Genomic DNA, 13323 nt, shown 5'->3' with positions numbered 1-13323 from the left:
TAAATGAGGAACAGACAGCACCTTGAGATGAATGAGGCCACCCGAGCTTGTCTGGCTCAGCCACGAATGACTGCATATTTGAAGGCTGATGTCACACGGGCAGGCAGCTGAGAGCAGAACTCAGCTGAACACCACATTAAACTGAGAGGTAGAGGCAGACCCTGCTCACATAGACAAGTTATAAACCTGACAAGAACAATCAAGGATCAAACTATAGGAGTTTGGAGGGATTAGATGATGTCACTGAATCATTGGGTTAAAATGGAAAAAAATATATGATATGTAAAGGCCATGTCAGGTAGCAGCAGTATCCAAATTGATTTGGTTGCTATTGAGGACATTTTACAATATATATAGATATATATCTATATATATAGAAAATGTACAGTACTAATGCATTAACATGAGTAAAAAAACAAACAAACATTAAGCACCTTTCTAAAATAAAAATACACTTTCAATCAGCTTTGAATGCCTTTTTGTTCCTCCTCTCTGTTTTAAAACATTTCTGATATTCACTCTGTTGCTTTAGACAAAGGCATGTGAAAATGGATATAGGGTAAATTTAACTAGTTGTGATGAAGAGGCAGTGGGTAAGACAGTCTTTCATTATTTGTATAATGTGTGTAATTGTTAAATCTTACATTTCACCCAACCTTATAGGAAAACAAGGTATCAGCATTACAGACCGACCATTGTGTTTTTTCATTTACAACTAAACAGGTGGCTGTGTTGGCTTGTCATATCTGCGGGATGTCCGACTACAGACTGGGGTGAGGGGGTCATTGATAAACTAACAAAGGGTTCATAATCAGCAAGTTCATGCAATGCGGAAACCTGGTCATTAGTCTGCCCATCCACCCACTACAGCAGTTCAGAGAAGAGATGCAGCTTAAAGTATGACAGGAATGAAAAGTCAACTGTCCCAGGGTAAGGAAACAATGCAGTTCCCAGGCCATCCTATCACCAGGCCAACAGGAAATGGCTGAACAGGGAGGCCCCAGGTGGCTCAGAGTGAAATGAAGCACAACCCGTATAGGCCAGTTCCCAATGTTGCAGCCTCATCATTTTGTTATGTGAAATGATTTGCTCTGTCAGGAATGGGCCTTTCCTTTATCAAGAGCAGACATTTTGATTGGTCACAGAAGAAAAAAAAACAATAGTCTAATCAAATTAATTCAAGATGGATATTTTTATTTGACAAAAATATCTTCCTTACAGGATAAGATCAGTTCACTTTGACATCAAAAAGGTCTATGTAAAGTGGTATGTATATGTAAATATATGCACACAGACAGACAGACAGACAGACAGACAGACAGACAGACAGACAGACAGACAGACAGACAGACAGAAGGTAAACTGAGAGACTGATTGACAACATTATTGATTGAAGAATTGGGTTTTACAGCAGTTAGGCCTCATGTCATGTATGGAAATAACTAATGGCTCAAACTTTCTGAACTTATCACTCTGGTTTTGCAGGAGTTAGGAGTGTGGATGAACTGAAATGTAGTTGAGGACCTCCTGTCCCTATAGGACTACAGCTGTGGTCGTATAGTGGTTATGTTAAACTTTGTATCATCCTAACTCAGATGTCTATATTGCCAGTTTTCACTCATATCCGACAACTTTAATTCGCAATTTGAGCAGACAATGCGACTGCCAGCAACGCACCGCTATATGGGAAAATCCCAGTTCTACTTTCCAGCTATTTTCTTCCTCTTTTTTTTCCCGTTTGGCAGTGTATTGACAGACACAGTGCTGATTGCAATCGGATACAAAGCCACACTGCATGTGTGGGAATATACAAATAATGGTAGATATGCATAAAAACTAGGCTACTATTTAAATACGAATTGCTAATGTTCCAGGCTAAAACAGACTGTATTATCTTTAACCTTACATGTTTGATGTAGCTGAAGTTGTCAGGTTACAGTTATGACTGTAACAGATGGGGCCAACTTTTGTCTGGTGTATAGGGTATGAATAACTCTATTGGACTAACTATTGGACCTTTTTTAACACTGTACCAAAACTGAATGTCTATGCTTTTTAACAATTGAATTTGAACTAAAACGCATCTGCTATGAAAAAAAAAGACAAAATAAATAAAACTGGTGCCCATGCCTCACACACACTGAAATACTTGAACATGAATCATTCAAACCAATGATTTTAAAAGGCAGTCTATCCCTCTTAAACATTTTAGCTTTATTTAAAAGGGGCAGGTAATAGGTTACCTATCATTTTCATGCAGAAAATGAAAAGATTCATGCTCAATTTCATTTCTTTACCCCCTTCTTCCAACAGTCCAGCTGTTAAAACTCAAAAGTCAGTTAAAGGGGGAAGCAAAAAATATAATGAATACCATAGGAGAAGGCAGGTAAGGTCAAAACGGCGCACTTGAACTTCTGCTGAGATAAAAAGTCCAGACAATTTTCCTGAAGGTAGAGATCTGACACAAATCAAACCAAGATCTATTGAAAGCCCCCTCCCTCCACGGGTTTTTTTTTCCAGCGCTACGACCTCACAAGGTCTTCAGGTCCTTCCTCTAGACCCCCTGCTGCCCTGCTGTCCTCCCCACCTACTGGTATCCATCTTCGCATGTGTCTTGTCTGCATGACAGACAGAGGCCAACTTCAGCTAAGACACACTGTGCAGCAGCTGATGCTTGCTTGCGTGCGCGCGTGTGTGTGTGTGTGTGTCAGAAACTGGGTGGGGGTGTGAAGTCTCAAATTATTTATAAACAGAGGTACTCTATGTCTAGTAAGAGGCTGCTTCTGAGGTTGTGCTTTTTGATCAATTTTAAGAAACAATGATAAATTATAGGGTAATATTCCATATTTCCTTACTGAAGAGAAACGTCTGCTTTCTCCTGGGATGTAACAATTGTCAATGGACAGTAAAAAAAAAAAAAAAAAAAAAAAAAAAACGGGTCAACCTCAATAGAACTAAGAGTAAAGATGGGCCGGGGCCGGGGATGTAGAAGTTTTAAGATTGTTATAAAATTTCATGTGACATAATCTACATTCGGTTCTCCTACTTTTTTCACTCATTTCTCGATGTATTTTTGACATGATGCTGAGACTGACCAGTTAGGTAATAATAATTATTAGGTAACAATGGTGTTCCCTTTAACACAAACTCAGAGCTCAACACAGTGGTCTGAAATTTATAAATGTACATTATACAAATAAAAAAAATATATAGTTAAACTACAGTCACTTTCACTGTGCCAACAAAGCAAGGAAACTGACCGCACAGTCACAAATGAGTGCAGCGTGACAGTTGTGTAACTTGTGCACTGTAGCATCACTCATCACCACAAGGTTGCCAAGACTTCATCATTCCATGCGAGCTGAGACAAACCACCAGCGGCCTCCTCTCATAGGAAATGAATGACTTCCGGTCACTGTAATGCTCTGACAACCCCTTTCTCCCCGTACAAGTGGCAATGAGTTTATGCTTGGCTTGAGGAGATGATGTGGAACATCTTAATAAAGACAGCGATTCAGCCTGTGAGAAGAATCTGACACATATTAACATCAACAACAACTCCTGAACATACAGTACTCTTAATGAAGCAGTGTGGGACTGAACTTTCCAGTTCATTGCCACACCTGTGTATTTCATACAATTGAATAACTTTCATTATATTCTTGCTACTAAATACCATAAAAGCTATACTGCTGTGATGGTAAAAAAAACTGATGTAGAGATTTGAATGACTGGTGCGTGCCGCAAGAGCGATTACAGATATCCTAACGTGATTGTCTCAATTTCCTCTCTCTCTCACTGAGATCCCAAACAGTTTTCTCATCTCAGCCTCACTGGAGAAACAAAAACATAGGAGGAATCATTTTACAAGACAGATGTGTAGTACATTCATCTTCACAGGGCCTATAAAAATACTTCTCTTCCTTACTGTCACTGAACTGAAAAAAAAACAATACTACAAAAATATCTTTGAGTCTATAAGCTGTCAACCACAAGCTAATATATTTGTTGTTTCTTTACCGGATAAAGCTTTCTCACATGCATGTAGACACATTTATGTGACTGCAGACTTTAAAAAATATGTTCCCACCAAAAGTCCTTTAAATGGGGGGAAAAAAAAAGGTTTAAACGGGTTAGTATAAGGTGTCTCCGCCATTAAACTAGGGTTTAAATTATTGTTTTGCTCTACTTGGCAACACTACTGTTTATTACTGGATGCCAATAGAAAAATGATTTGACACAGAAAGAAATGACATATATTGAAATGCACAGGGTCACTTTTGACTTGAGACCGTAAGCCAACATTGTTTGCTCTTTGTCCTGGCTCCGACAGCTCTCACAGCCAACTGAACTTGCTTAATTAAAAGTATGAAGATGAGACACTGTCCTTTTCATTCACTTTCCATTTTATAGCATTGCCCTCTCTGCATAGCTAAGTCCATGTTTGGATAAAGGAGCCAAAATCAACCAGATTTCAGCGTTCACATAAATGCCACGTGCAAGTCGCATAGCTCAGAACCCAAATATCCATGTGGTCAAGATCAGAAATAAAAAATGTGAGTCACTACCGCCTTATGGCAACTTAAAAAAAAAAAAACGAAGAGACAAATAAAATATTACAAATGGTGCTAAGGGGGCAGCAGCAACAACTGAATGACCTACAGGTTGAAGAACAGCCTCTAACCCTCAGGCACCCAGTCATACAGCTGTGATTCAGTGCTGTATTTATTCTACTTTCACCTTTGGGGAAAAAAAAAAAGGAAAACAAACACTGATGACTCTTCAGCATCAAAACAACAAAAACAGTTACTGATGGGGTGAATCTTAATTTGGCTCATGCAAAAACTTGAACAGCTACTACACAATTTCAGCCTCCAAAGCACTCTGTCAGAGTCTATAGATGGATATTGACTCATTGCGCGTAGCCCGCAGCTCGGCAGTCTTCATTCAGCCACAACAGTGACTTTGACAGGCTAACCTCCGTGCAGCTGCTGCCTGTATTTTCTATACAGCTAATAACTTACACCACACATCAATGCTTTTATTCAAACACCAGACTGACCTGACAACACCAAGCTCAACATGTCTACGAAATCCTGTGTAACCAATTAACCCAGCTGAATTTAGAAGATAATTTTAAAACCATTGCCCATATACCGAAATTGTGTATTCACAGGGTTCTACCACCAAGGTGCTGTTTGAATGTCCAAGATAATACCACAATGACTGTAAACACACAGGAATAATCATTTCGGATTGCGTGCAGGCTTCAGAGGAAAGAAAGAAGTCTTTAGGGTCAGTAAGCACTCTACATGGTAAATGTGTTTAAGGCCATTTTGTTACATAATCAAATGTCCCCCAGAATCAAACGCATTCAGCACACTGTTATTTAATTTGGACTTTTGAGCCCCCCAGCAGAAAATATGGCATATTCAGGGTACGATGCAAGAATATTACTTTCACACAGACCTGCAGAAAATGTTTTTTGTGTCTGCCCTTCGAGACTGGAAGTGGTAACATCATTTTGGAAACCTGCCTTGGTCAAGTGTGTGTGTGTGTGTGTGTGTGTGTGTGTGTCTCTCGCAAGTACGATTGAAAAAAAAAAAACAAAAAAAAAACTTCAAACCACCAACCAAAAAGAAAACATTTTGCAACACTTTGCTTACCAGAGGAAAGCAAATGAATAAATATTAATGCTTGTCAAGATTGTGATGTTGAAGCTATTCTAAATGTTATTTAGAACTCTTGGTTTGTCTAAATGACTGAAGTGGATCTCTGAATGAACAGCATGCTTTTATCTCTCATTCCACATTCTAACAGAATCAATGAGTCGTTGGTTAGAAGTTGGCAAAATTGATCGCCTCATGCAGCTCTGGCCTAGATTGTTATCCCCCGGCTATATCCGCTTTTGGGGTGGAATTGACAAGCCCCATACATCCGTATCAATGGCAGCACATATTTCAAAGTGTGCCCATTACACAAAGAGCCAAGCTAACACATCAGTTTGTTCAATATGGTCTCACTTAGTTTACAAAGTTAGACAGGAAGTCAGACTGGCCCCAACTGTGCTGCCGCTGCTGCTGCTACTACTGGCCTGTGTCAGAACATTTTCAGCATTTTTCCCATGTGTGGATGATAAAATTTTGAATGCAAAAACGGGTAATTGAAGGACCCCTGATGGCAAGCGCTTTCTTGAATCTGCACAACCCTCTTGGAGAGCCCATGGGTATGATCCGCTGCCCCTTCTGTTTGGATCTGATCCCTTTTACGTCGACATGTGTTGCACCAGTAAGTGGTAGGAGTAGCCCAGAGCGTGTTCTTAATCTCCTTATCCTTGCAAATCAGTGCTGCCTACTGTCCGCCTCACTCTATTCAAGCATCTGCTGAAAACTTAATCACAAACTTGACAGCTTCTCCTGTCCATTTCCTCGGTCACAATGATGCTTCTCCCTCCGAAAAGCACCATCTTGGTTTCCCTGTCCTTGCACTTAATAGATGAGCGTTAGCCTTTACTTAAGCTTGCACTGCATCAGACCCATGGGGGGTCCAGTTGAGTGTGTTGGTGACTTTCCTACCTGTGGAAACAAAATGCCAAATATTCTACTGCAGAGAAGAAAAAGAAAGGGGGGGGGGGCAGAGGGCCTTCAACAGTTTACACCTTACTAGCAAACTAGATGCACATTGCACAATGCATATTTAATAAGATAAAGGAAGAAATAAAAGTTTTAATTTCACAACTCTGATAGGGGAACTACGTGACAGCATTGGAGTTCCAGTTATTTCGCCTTTGCATCGCAACAGTAAGACACAGTCGTGCAGTTATAGCGTTCGTGTGGAGCAGGGAGTTGCTGTTGTTGACAGCGAGTATATCCAGTTGAAATGCTCATGACTGCTAGCTAGCTGTCGTTCAAATAATGTAGACATATACAAATGACAGCATGAGACAGCGAATGTACCGCATTTCATTTTAAACAGTACGCTCACACGCAACGCTAAAAGGGGTTAATGGCCATACGAATACTGAGTCTACGTTTCGTTTTAATCGAGAGAAACCCGGTCACAGTCACAAAAAATTCACCTCCACCATCTCAGCTGAGTCCGTATTAAGGAGCTTCGGGAGCTGTGTTGGAGGGAGAGGCTAAGCCACATTCCCACACGCACGGCAGCTACGTTAACACGTTACACATTCTCATCAATCACAGCCAAAGATTGATGTGACGCGGCTTAACGTTTTTTGCTTTTAAGACGGGTGAAAAAAAGAGAAATAAAGAAAACAAAAACGGAGGCGTCTACTCACTGAAAATACGTCAATGTCCGTGGCGGCCATGGTGCGGAATGTTCGGTGGGCTGGGGGAGACTGAGAAGGGGCGAAAAAGGAGCAGCCCTCGCCTCACGGTTGCTAGCCAGCTGAAGCGGAGCTGTTCCGGGGGAGGAAAGGGATATAAGGCGAGGAGACGGTAGCTGGACGGGGAGGAGGAAGGGGTGGAGTGGAGGGTGCTGGCTGGGCGGCAAGAGGATCTCCTGATACTTCACTTTTACTTCGCTCAAGCGTCCGTAAACCCCTCCTGTCGTTTCGACTACGCCTGCAATTCGATGCGTTCTCTACACTTTGTAGTTTTCTACAGTCATCAAATAACTACAACAGCGCCTTCCGGAGATAGTCACTTGGATGCGCACAACGAATGCCGTACCTATAATAACCAATCATTGTATTTCACCCAGTCGATGAATGTGTACTTCTAAAATGCGTTTGTCCAAAATCTTTGATCACATTTCGAGTCTTTTTAGTTTCCCTGCCGGGTGTTTACGATCAGCCGAACCGAACGCGGAACGGAGGTGAACTATCTTGATGCCGCGTTGATCTTTGGCAGGACAGACATTTCCAATATGGCCGCTTCTCAGCGACTCTCATTCAGCGCAGGAATGCCATGTTGCAAGCCAGGACAGGCGCGAGGAAGTGTGTGTGTGTGTGTGTGTGTGTGTGTGTGTGTGTGTGTGTGTGTGTGTGTGTGTGTGTGTGTGTGTGTGTGTGTGTGTGTGTGTGTGTGTGTGTGTGTGTGTGTGTGTGTGCGTGCGTGTGTGCGTGTGTGTGTGTGTGTGTGTGATGTTAAAACACTTTGGCATTTTTCATGTTGTATGCCCTTGCCAATAAATAAATACTCCAAACTTTTAATTCACATTATTGCCTCATCAGACCAAACTGCTGAAATACTTCTTCAGTCGAGAAAATGTAGATAAAGACCCTGATCGTCTGCACAACAAGCCACTTCTATGAATGTAACTATGTAAATATGTATTCATATTTTGTTTTAATTTCATTCACTCATTTACCTGTATTTCCCCCCCTGTCAGCGTACTTCATCTATGAAACTATCTTCAAATAACACTCTGACGGCTCCGATCTTCTAATGCTTCATTACCTGCGGCGGAAATTGATATAAATAATCTAAGATTTTTTTTTATGATAATTATTTATCAGCCGCTTTTTTTTTCACTTTCAAAAAAAAAAAAAACCTAATATTCAAATGACTCCACGTCTGATCTGCCCCCCGGAAAAAGAAACTCCTTGCTGGGAGGAGAGAAGTGACCTCCCAGGTAAAGGTGGACCCACAGCGCAAAGGTGTGGCTGCTCCGGGAGATTAACTGCTACCCGTATCCTCTATAACTTCATTTTTATCTTTAAATGGCGTTTACGCAAGAATCTGTCCTGTCTTTCCTGATCGCGGAGGGGGGGAAGGTGAGGAAAGCGGACTTTGTGAGTAAGTTCAAAGATGCGATCGACGCCGACGACCCCGCGGAGAAGGAGCGCAACAAGGAGCTTTTTAAGACTTTCGTCAACAATGTCGCGTTTGTGCGTGAAATCGACGGCGTCCGCTTTGTGGTGGCCAAGAAAACGCGCCAGCGATCGCCGGACGGCGTCTGGACGGCGGAGGAGTCTGAGCCTACAGGTGAGCAGCAGCGCCCACCTGTGCACGGAAGAAACCTCCAAGGAGAGTCGGATCATCCGGAGGATGCAAAGGAGAGCTGCCAGGATCCCGACGAAATGCTGTCTCCTATCGCCCTGGCAATGCAGAGGAGCAAATTCCCCAATATCAGGGTCAAGAGGGCGCTCAATTTTGAGATCCTGAAGAAAGGAGGTGGAGAAGAACGGCTCGCCGCCGGTTCGGATCAAGGGGCTCGGGTAAAAAGCAAGCCTTACGCTTTGCCCCTTAGGATGCCGGCGACCTCGATGGAGGTCGGAGACGTGAAACGTGAGCCGGCGGAGAGTCCGAAACAGGCCACCCCGAGGAGCAGGAGGAGGCCCTCGGTGGAGACGGGCGGCGGCATCGGCTCGCCCCAGCTGAGGTTGGCGAGGAGCGTCGCCGAAGACCCCAGGGAGAGGATACCGTCCGCGGTCCCTCTGGAGCAATCGGAGCACGAATGGCTGGTGCGGTGCGCCGCCGGCCACTGGAGCCAGGTTTACGGCCTGTTGCTGGGAGACAACCAGCTGGCTGAGAAGAGAGACTTCATGTCTGGTTTTACCGCTCTGCACTGGGCAGCCAAGTATGGAAACAGCGACATGCTGGAGAAGATCGTCAGCGTGTCCCGTAGAGGCGGGGTGGATATTAACATAAATGTTAAAACCCACGCCGGGTACACTCCCTTGCACATCGCCGCTCTGCACCACCAGGAGTACATCCTGGCCATGTTGATCGGGGAGTACGGGGCGGACGCCAGCATCAGGGACCACAGCGGGAAGAAAGCCTACCACTATCTGCAAAAGGACACTTCTGAAACTCTGAGCGAGATGCTGGGCAAACCCAAAGCCCAGGAGCCGCGGGCCAGAATCCAGCCTGAGAAAGACGATCAGGAGCCGTGCCCGGATCTCCACAAGGGCCTGTACTCCATAAGCCGCATGTTCCAGCCCAACGCGACGAGCTCCAAGAAGAAGCACAAGCAGAGGCCCACGTTTTTGTCCGTGAGTGACGACCCCAGCGAGGAGCGCGCCGAAATCAGCAGCAGCAGCAGCAGCAGCTTCAGACACAGAGTCATGGCAGATGTTTTTATGTAAAGGATGATAACCCCTTTGCATTTTAGGTGACCTCCTTACCGTGACGAAACTTTCATTCGGCCCTCCTTTATTTCTCAATTGAATGCGTCATCTCGTCTTGTCCGACCCTAAATTCCATGTAATTTATTTAAAGCGTAAAGGAAAGATAACCCGTTTGCATTTTGGGTGACCTCCTTACCGTGACAGAACTTTCATTCGTCTCTCCTTTATTTCTCGATTGAATGCGTCATTTCGTCTTGTCCGACCCTAAATTCCATGTCATTTATATAAAGTGTAGACTTTCGTCTCTAAGGTCTGGAAACGGATGATATCAAGTAGGAGCACCCCCTTTTCCGGGTGGTTCAGCGCCTCCAGCGTTAGACCGGGTACCTGTATCACACCCAGAACGTGATTCAAGATTTTTTTTGCCGTTATCCCCATTAGTCACTGTCTCCTGAAGGCATCAGCGTTGTTTTCAGTAACCTGTGTCAAGGAGTGGGTTTTTTATTTAAAAAAAAAAAGGAGCGATATCAGTGAGAAATGAACAGTAAAAAAGACAGATTTAAACCATGGATGCAATCATGAAGGAAAAGTGAAAATCTTGATTCATCAAATGTTTTTAAGTCTCTTCAAAATAACTGTTAAACTCCAATCAGTCCATTAAAAAAAAAAAAAGGAAGGAAGGGGTTCTATATTCACGAGATTCTCCAGAAATTAATTCTGTCACAGCAGAAAATGTGACCATCTCTTAAACTTGTCTCTGACCTGCCAAGACAGACAGCCATGATTCAGCCAGATAAGCGGCTGACTAAGCTTTTCAGGCATGTTTCAGACATGTTTTTGTGTGTGTGTGTGTGTGTTTGCACCGATGGAAACTGGGATAACAAGACGTCGCGACAGATGTAACCGGATTATGAACGGGGCGCCTACAAATACAGAATTTGTCGGGATGATGAAGTTATGACGGGAGAGACATGGCGGTGTTTAGAGAACCATGGGTCTCCATGTGTCGGTCTCATTCTCTTGGTGTTCATCTTTCCCTTTGTTTTTCTGTCTTATTACGTCACTCGCTTGCAACTTACGTCACCTTTATGTCAAGACGATGCCTCGTGTTCAAGGCCTCTGTTTTTTTTTTCTTTTTCTGCAGAGGGAGAAAGGGTCTGCACAAAGAGCCCCTGAATTGTGTGTTCTTTGTAAAATGTTAAAAATGTTCATGTTAAATTTGTTTTGTGTAACGTTTTACTACACGAGCAGTTGAGAGAAAAATTAAAAAGAAAATATTCTGCGGCTCTCTGTCCTGCAGTCCGCAAACATTTCCGTGTGTGTGTGTATGTGTGATGATCCAAGGTCAAAGAAGGGGAGTCCCTGGTTTGATTCCGACAGGAGACCTTTCTGTGTGGAATTTGCACGATATTCTCCCACATTTTAAAAACATATCACTCATAAAAGTTGTGAATGAGAGAATGAACGCTTGTGCATCTCCATAAGTGACCCTGTGATCGACCGATCTAGGTTGTGTTCATGCTTTTTCTTTAACAATGAGAAAGAGGAAATGTACAAGAAGGCTGGGCAGCAGTGAGCTGGAGCTAGAAGACTTTTTTTTTAAGACTGTATTTCATAATTCCTTAAGAGGTTACAATAGTGAAAAATTTTGCATCTGTAACAGCCATATTCAGTCTCCATGCGGTTCGAGAAGTAAACGAAACAATGGGGATGTGGATTTGTTTTTTTTGCCTCCAGCAAAATATGTCATCCAAGTCCGAGAATATCTTGACATTTTCTGTCCCCTGAAGATTTATTCAGTTAATAGTTTGTTTATTTTTGGGCAACTGAGCCCATAAACGACCGAAAGACTCGGGGCAATGTTTATGCCACAAGCACAACCAGGCATCACGATTGTTCTGTTAAATTGCACAGACCTGGTGAGAGTAGGAAGATAGGATGCCATAAAAATAGGTAAATGGGAAAAATTAAATCAGAACTAATATTTTTGTAGAGCTGAAGATGATAATTCTTAGATTAGCTCCGTCTTTGTGATATTTTATGGATCATTTTGACCTCATTCTGACCTCTCAACGTCCGATCTCATGACTCATTCAAGTCAAAGTGCACAGCTAAGCAGGTATATTCCAAATTAAGTTAATACACATTTTTTATGAAAAAGAGACACATTTTATTTAACACCAATATTTCTCTTAGTTGAGAGTGAGTTCATTCCAACAAGATATTAAGATCTTTATATGCTTTATTCTCTTAAGTGTAAATATCAGTATCAGTGAGAAACACCAGCAGGTCACATGACATGCGTGGAGGCGCAAATAAAAGTATTCACTGTAGTGTTCTAAACATTTTTTTTTTTTCGTGTTCATTTAATAGAGTAGTTCGGGCGGTCGACACAGAAAACAAATTACTTTGTGTAACCATTTTAATGGTAGCCATTTCTGGGAGGTTTAAGTTGCTGGGGTCAACATGACCCAGGGGGATGCCGGTAAATTTAAGCTTAATGGAAGGGTAAACATAAAAGACTTAAAGCTGGTTCAGGGCCAAAATCCACATTCCGGGGTACGCTAAAAACCATCATGTCAAGGAAAGTACTGACTTAAGTCCATCGTAATGATTAACGAAATAGTAGGCAACTTTATTTGACGACATGCCAATCACAAATGCAAAGGAATCCTTTTTAACAGAAGTCATGCATATAAATCCCACCTGACAAGGTGAAGCTAGAAAAGACTGTGACCGGAGAAAATGTATTTGTCTGTGCGTGTGTGTGTGTGTTTAATAATATATAGTTCTGATCGCAACACTGAACAGTTTCACTATTAGCCTTATTTTAATTCTGGACACAGAGCCTCCGGTGCCTCTCATACCTGTACTCTCAGAGGTCAGAGGTGTGCTGAAATATACAACTGAGTAGAAATTACAGAGGGTTGTGTCAAAAACGACCCCTGAAACCATTAAACCGAGCAGCTGGCGAAAGGATCTCTGAGTCACTGAGGTTTAGAAAGCTTCCTCTCTACCTCCTGGAGGCTTTCTGGTCAGTTTAATACAATCTCATGTTGGTGTAATAGAAGAGATACTGGCACAGATGTTGTTGACGGTGTGTTTTGTAGCTTCCCCCAGCGGAGGTTGTATTTTTTTTTTTCCACCATCGCGTTGTTTTCCCGCCTCGCTGACGACACAGAAGGACACAGTCAGTGATTATCAGCATCGAAGCTCCTCATTATCCGGCGCTGTGACAGGACCGCCGCTCCAGTCTCCAGGCCGTCCTGCTCCTCCCTCCCCCTTTGTTC

The 13323-nt window shown here is 42.8% G+C and overlaps 2 protein-coding genes across 3 annotated transcripts in view; one reads left to right on the top strand and one right to left on the bottom strand.

The window, feature by feature from the left end:
- Positions 1-7454, bottom strand: part of septin8a (septin 8a) — a 29511-nt gene extending 22057 nt beyond the window's left edge. For both annotated transcript variants that reach the window (XM_086177334.1, XM_086177335.1), the window contains exon 1: positions 7298-7454. In XM_086177334.1, coding sequence (XP_086033460.1) covers positions 7298-7327 — 30 coding nt within the window. In that variant the 5' untranslated portion in view covers positions 7328-7454. The remainder of the gene's footprint in view (positions 1-7297) is intronic.
- Positions 7455-8683: 1229 nt separating this feature from the next.
- Positions 8684-11382, top strand: sowahaa (sosondowah ankyrin repeat domain family member Aa). Its single transcript, XM_086177144.1, has one exon. The coding sequence runs from the start codon at positions 8684-8686 to the stop codon at positions 10049-10051; it is 1368 nt and encodes a 455-aa protein (XP_086033270.1). The 3' UTR covers positions 10052-11382.
- Positions 11383-13323: the final 1941 nt, after the last annotated feature.

The sequence above is a fragment of the Fistularia commersonii genome, chromosome 29, assembly GCF_037954325.1.
Source record: "Fistularia commersonii isolate RoL2024-O1a breed Wild chromosome 29, RoL_Fcom_v1.0, whole genome shotgun sequence".
In the NCBI taxonomy this organism is placed as follows: Eukaryota; Metazoa; Chordata; class Actinopteri; order Syngnathiformes; family Fistulariidae; genus Fistularia; species Fistularia commersonii.
Note: the sequence above shows the minus strand (reverse complement) of the source record. Positions and strands in the feature narration are given on the sequence as shown.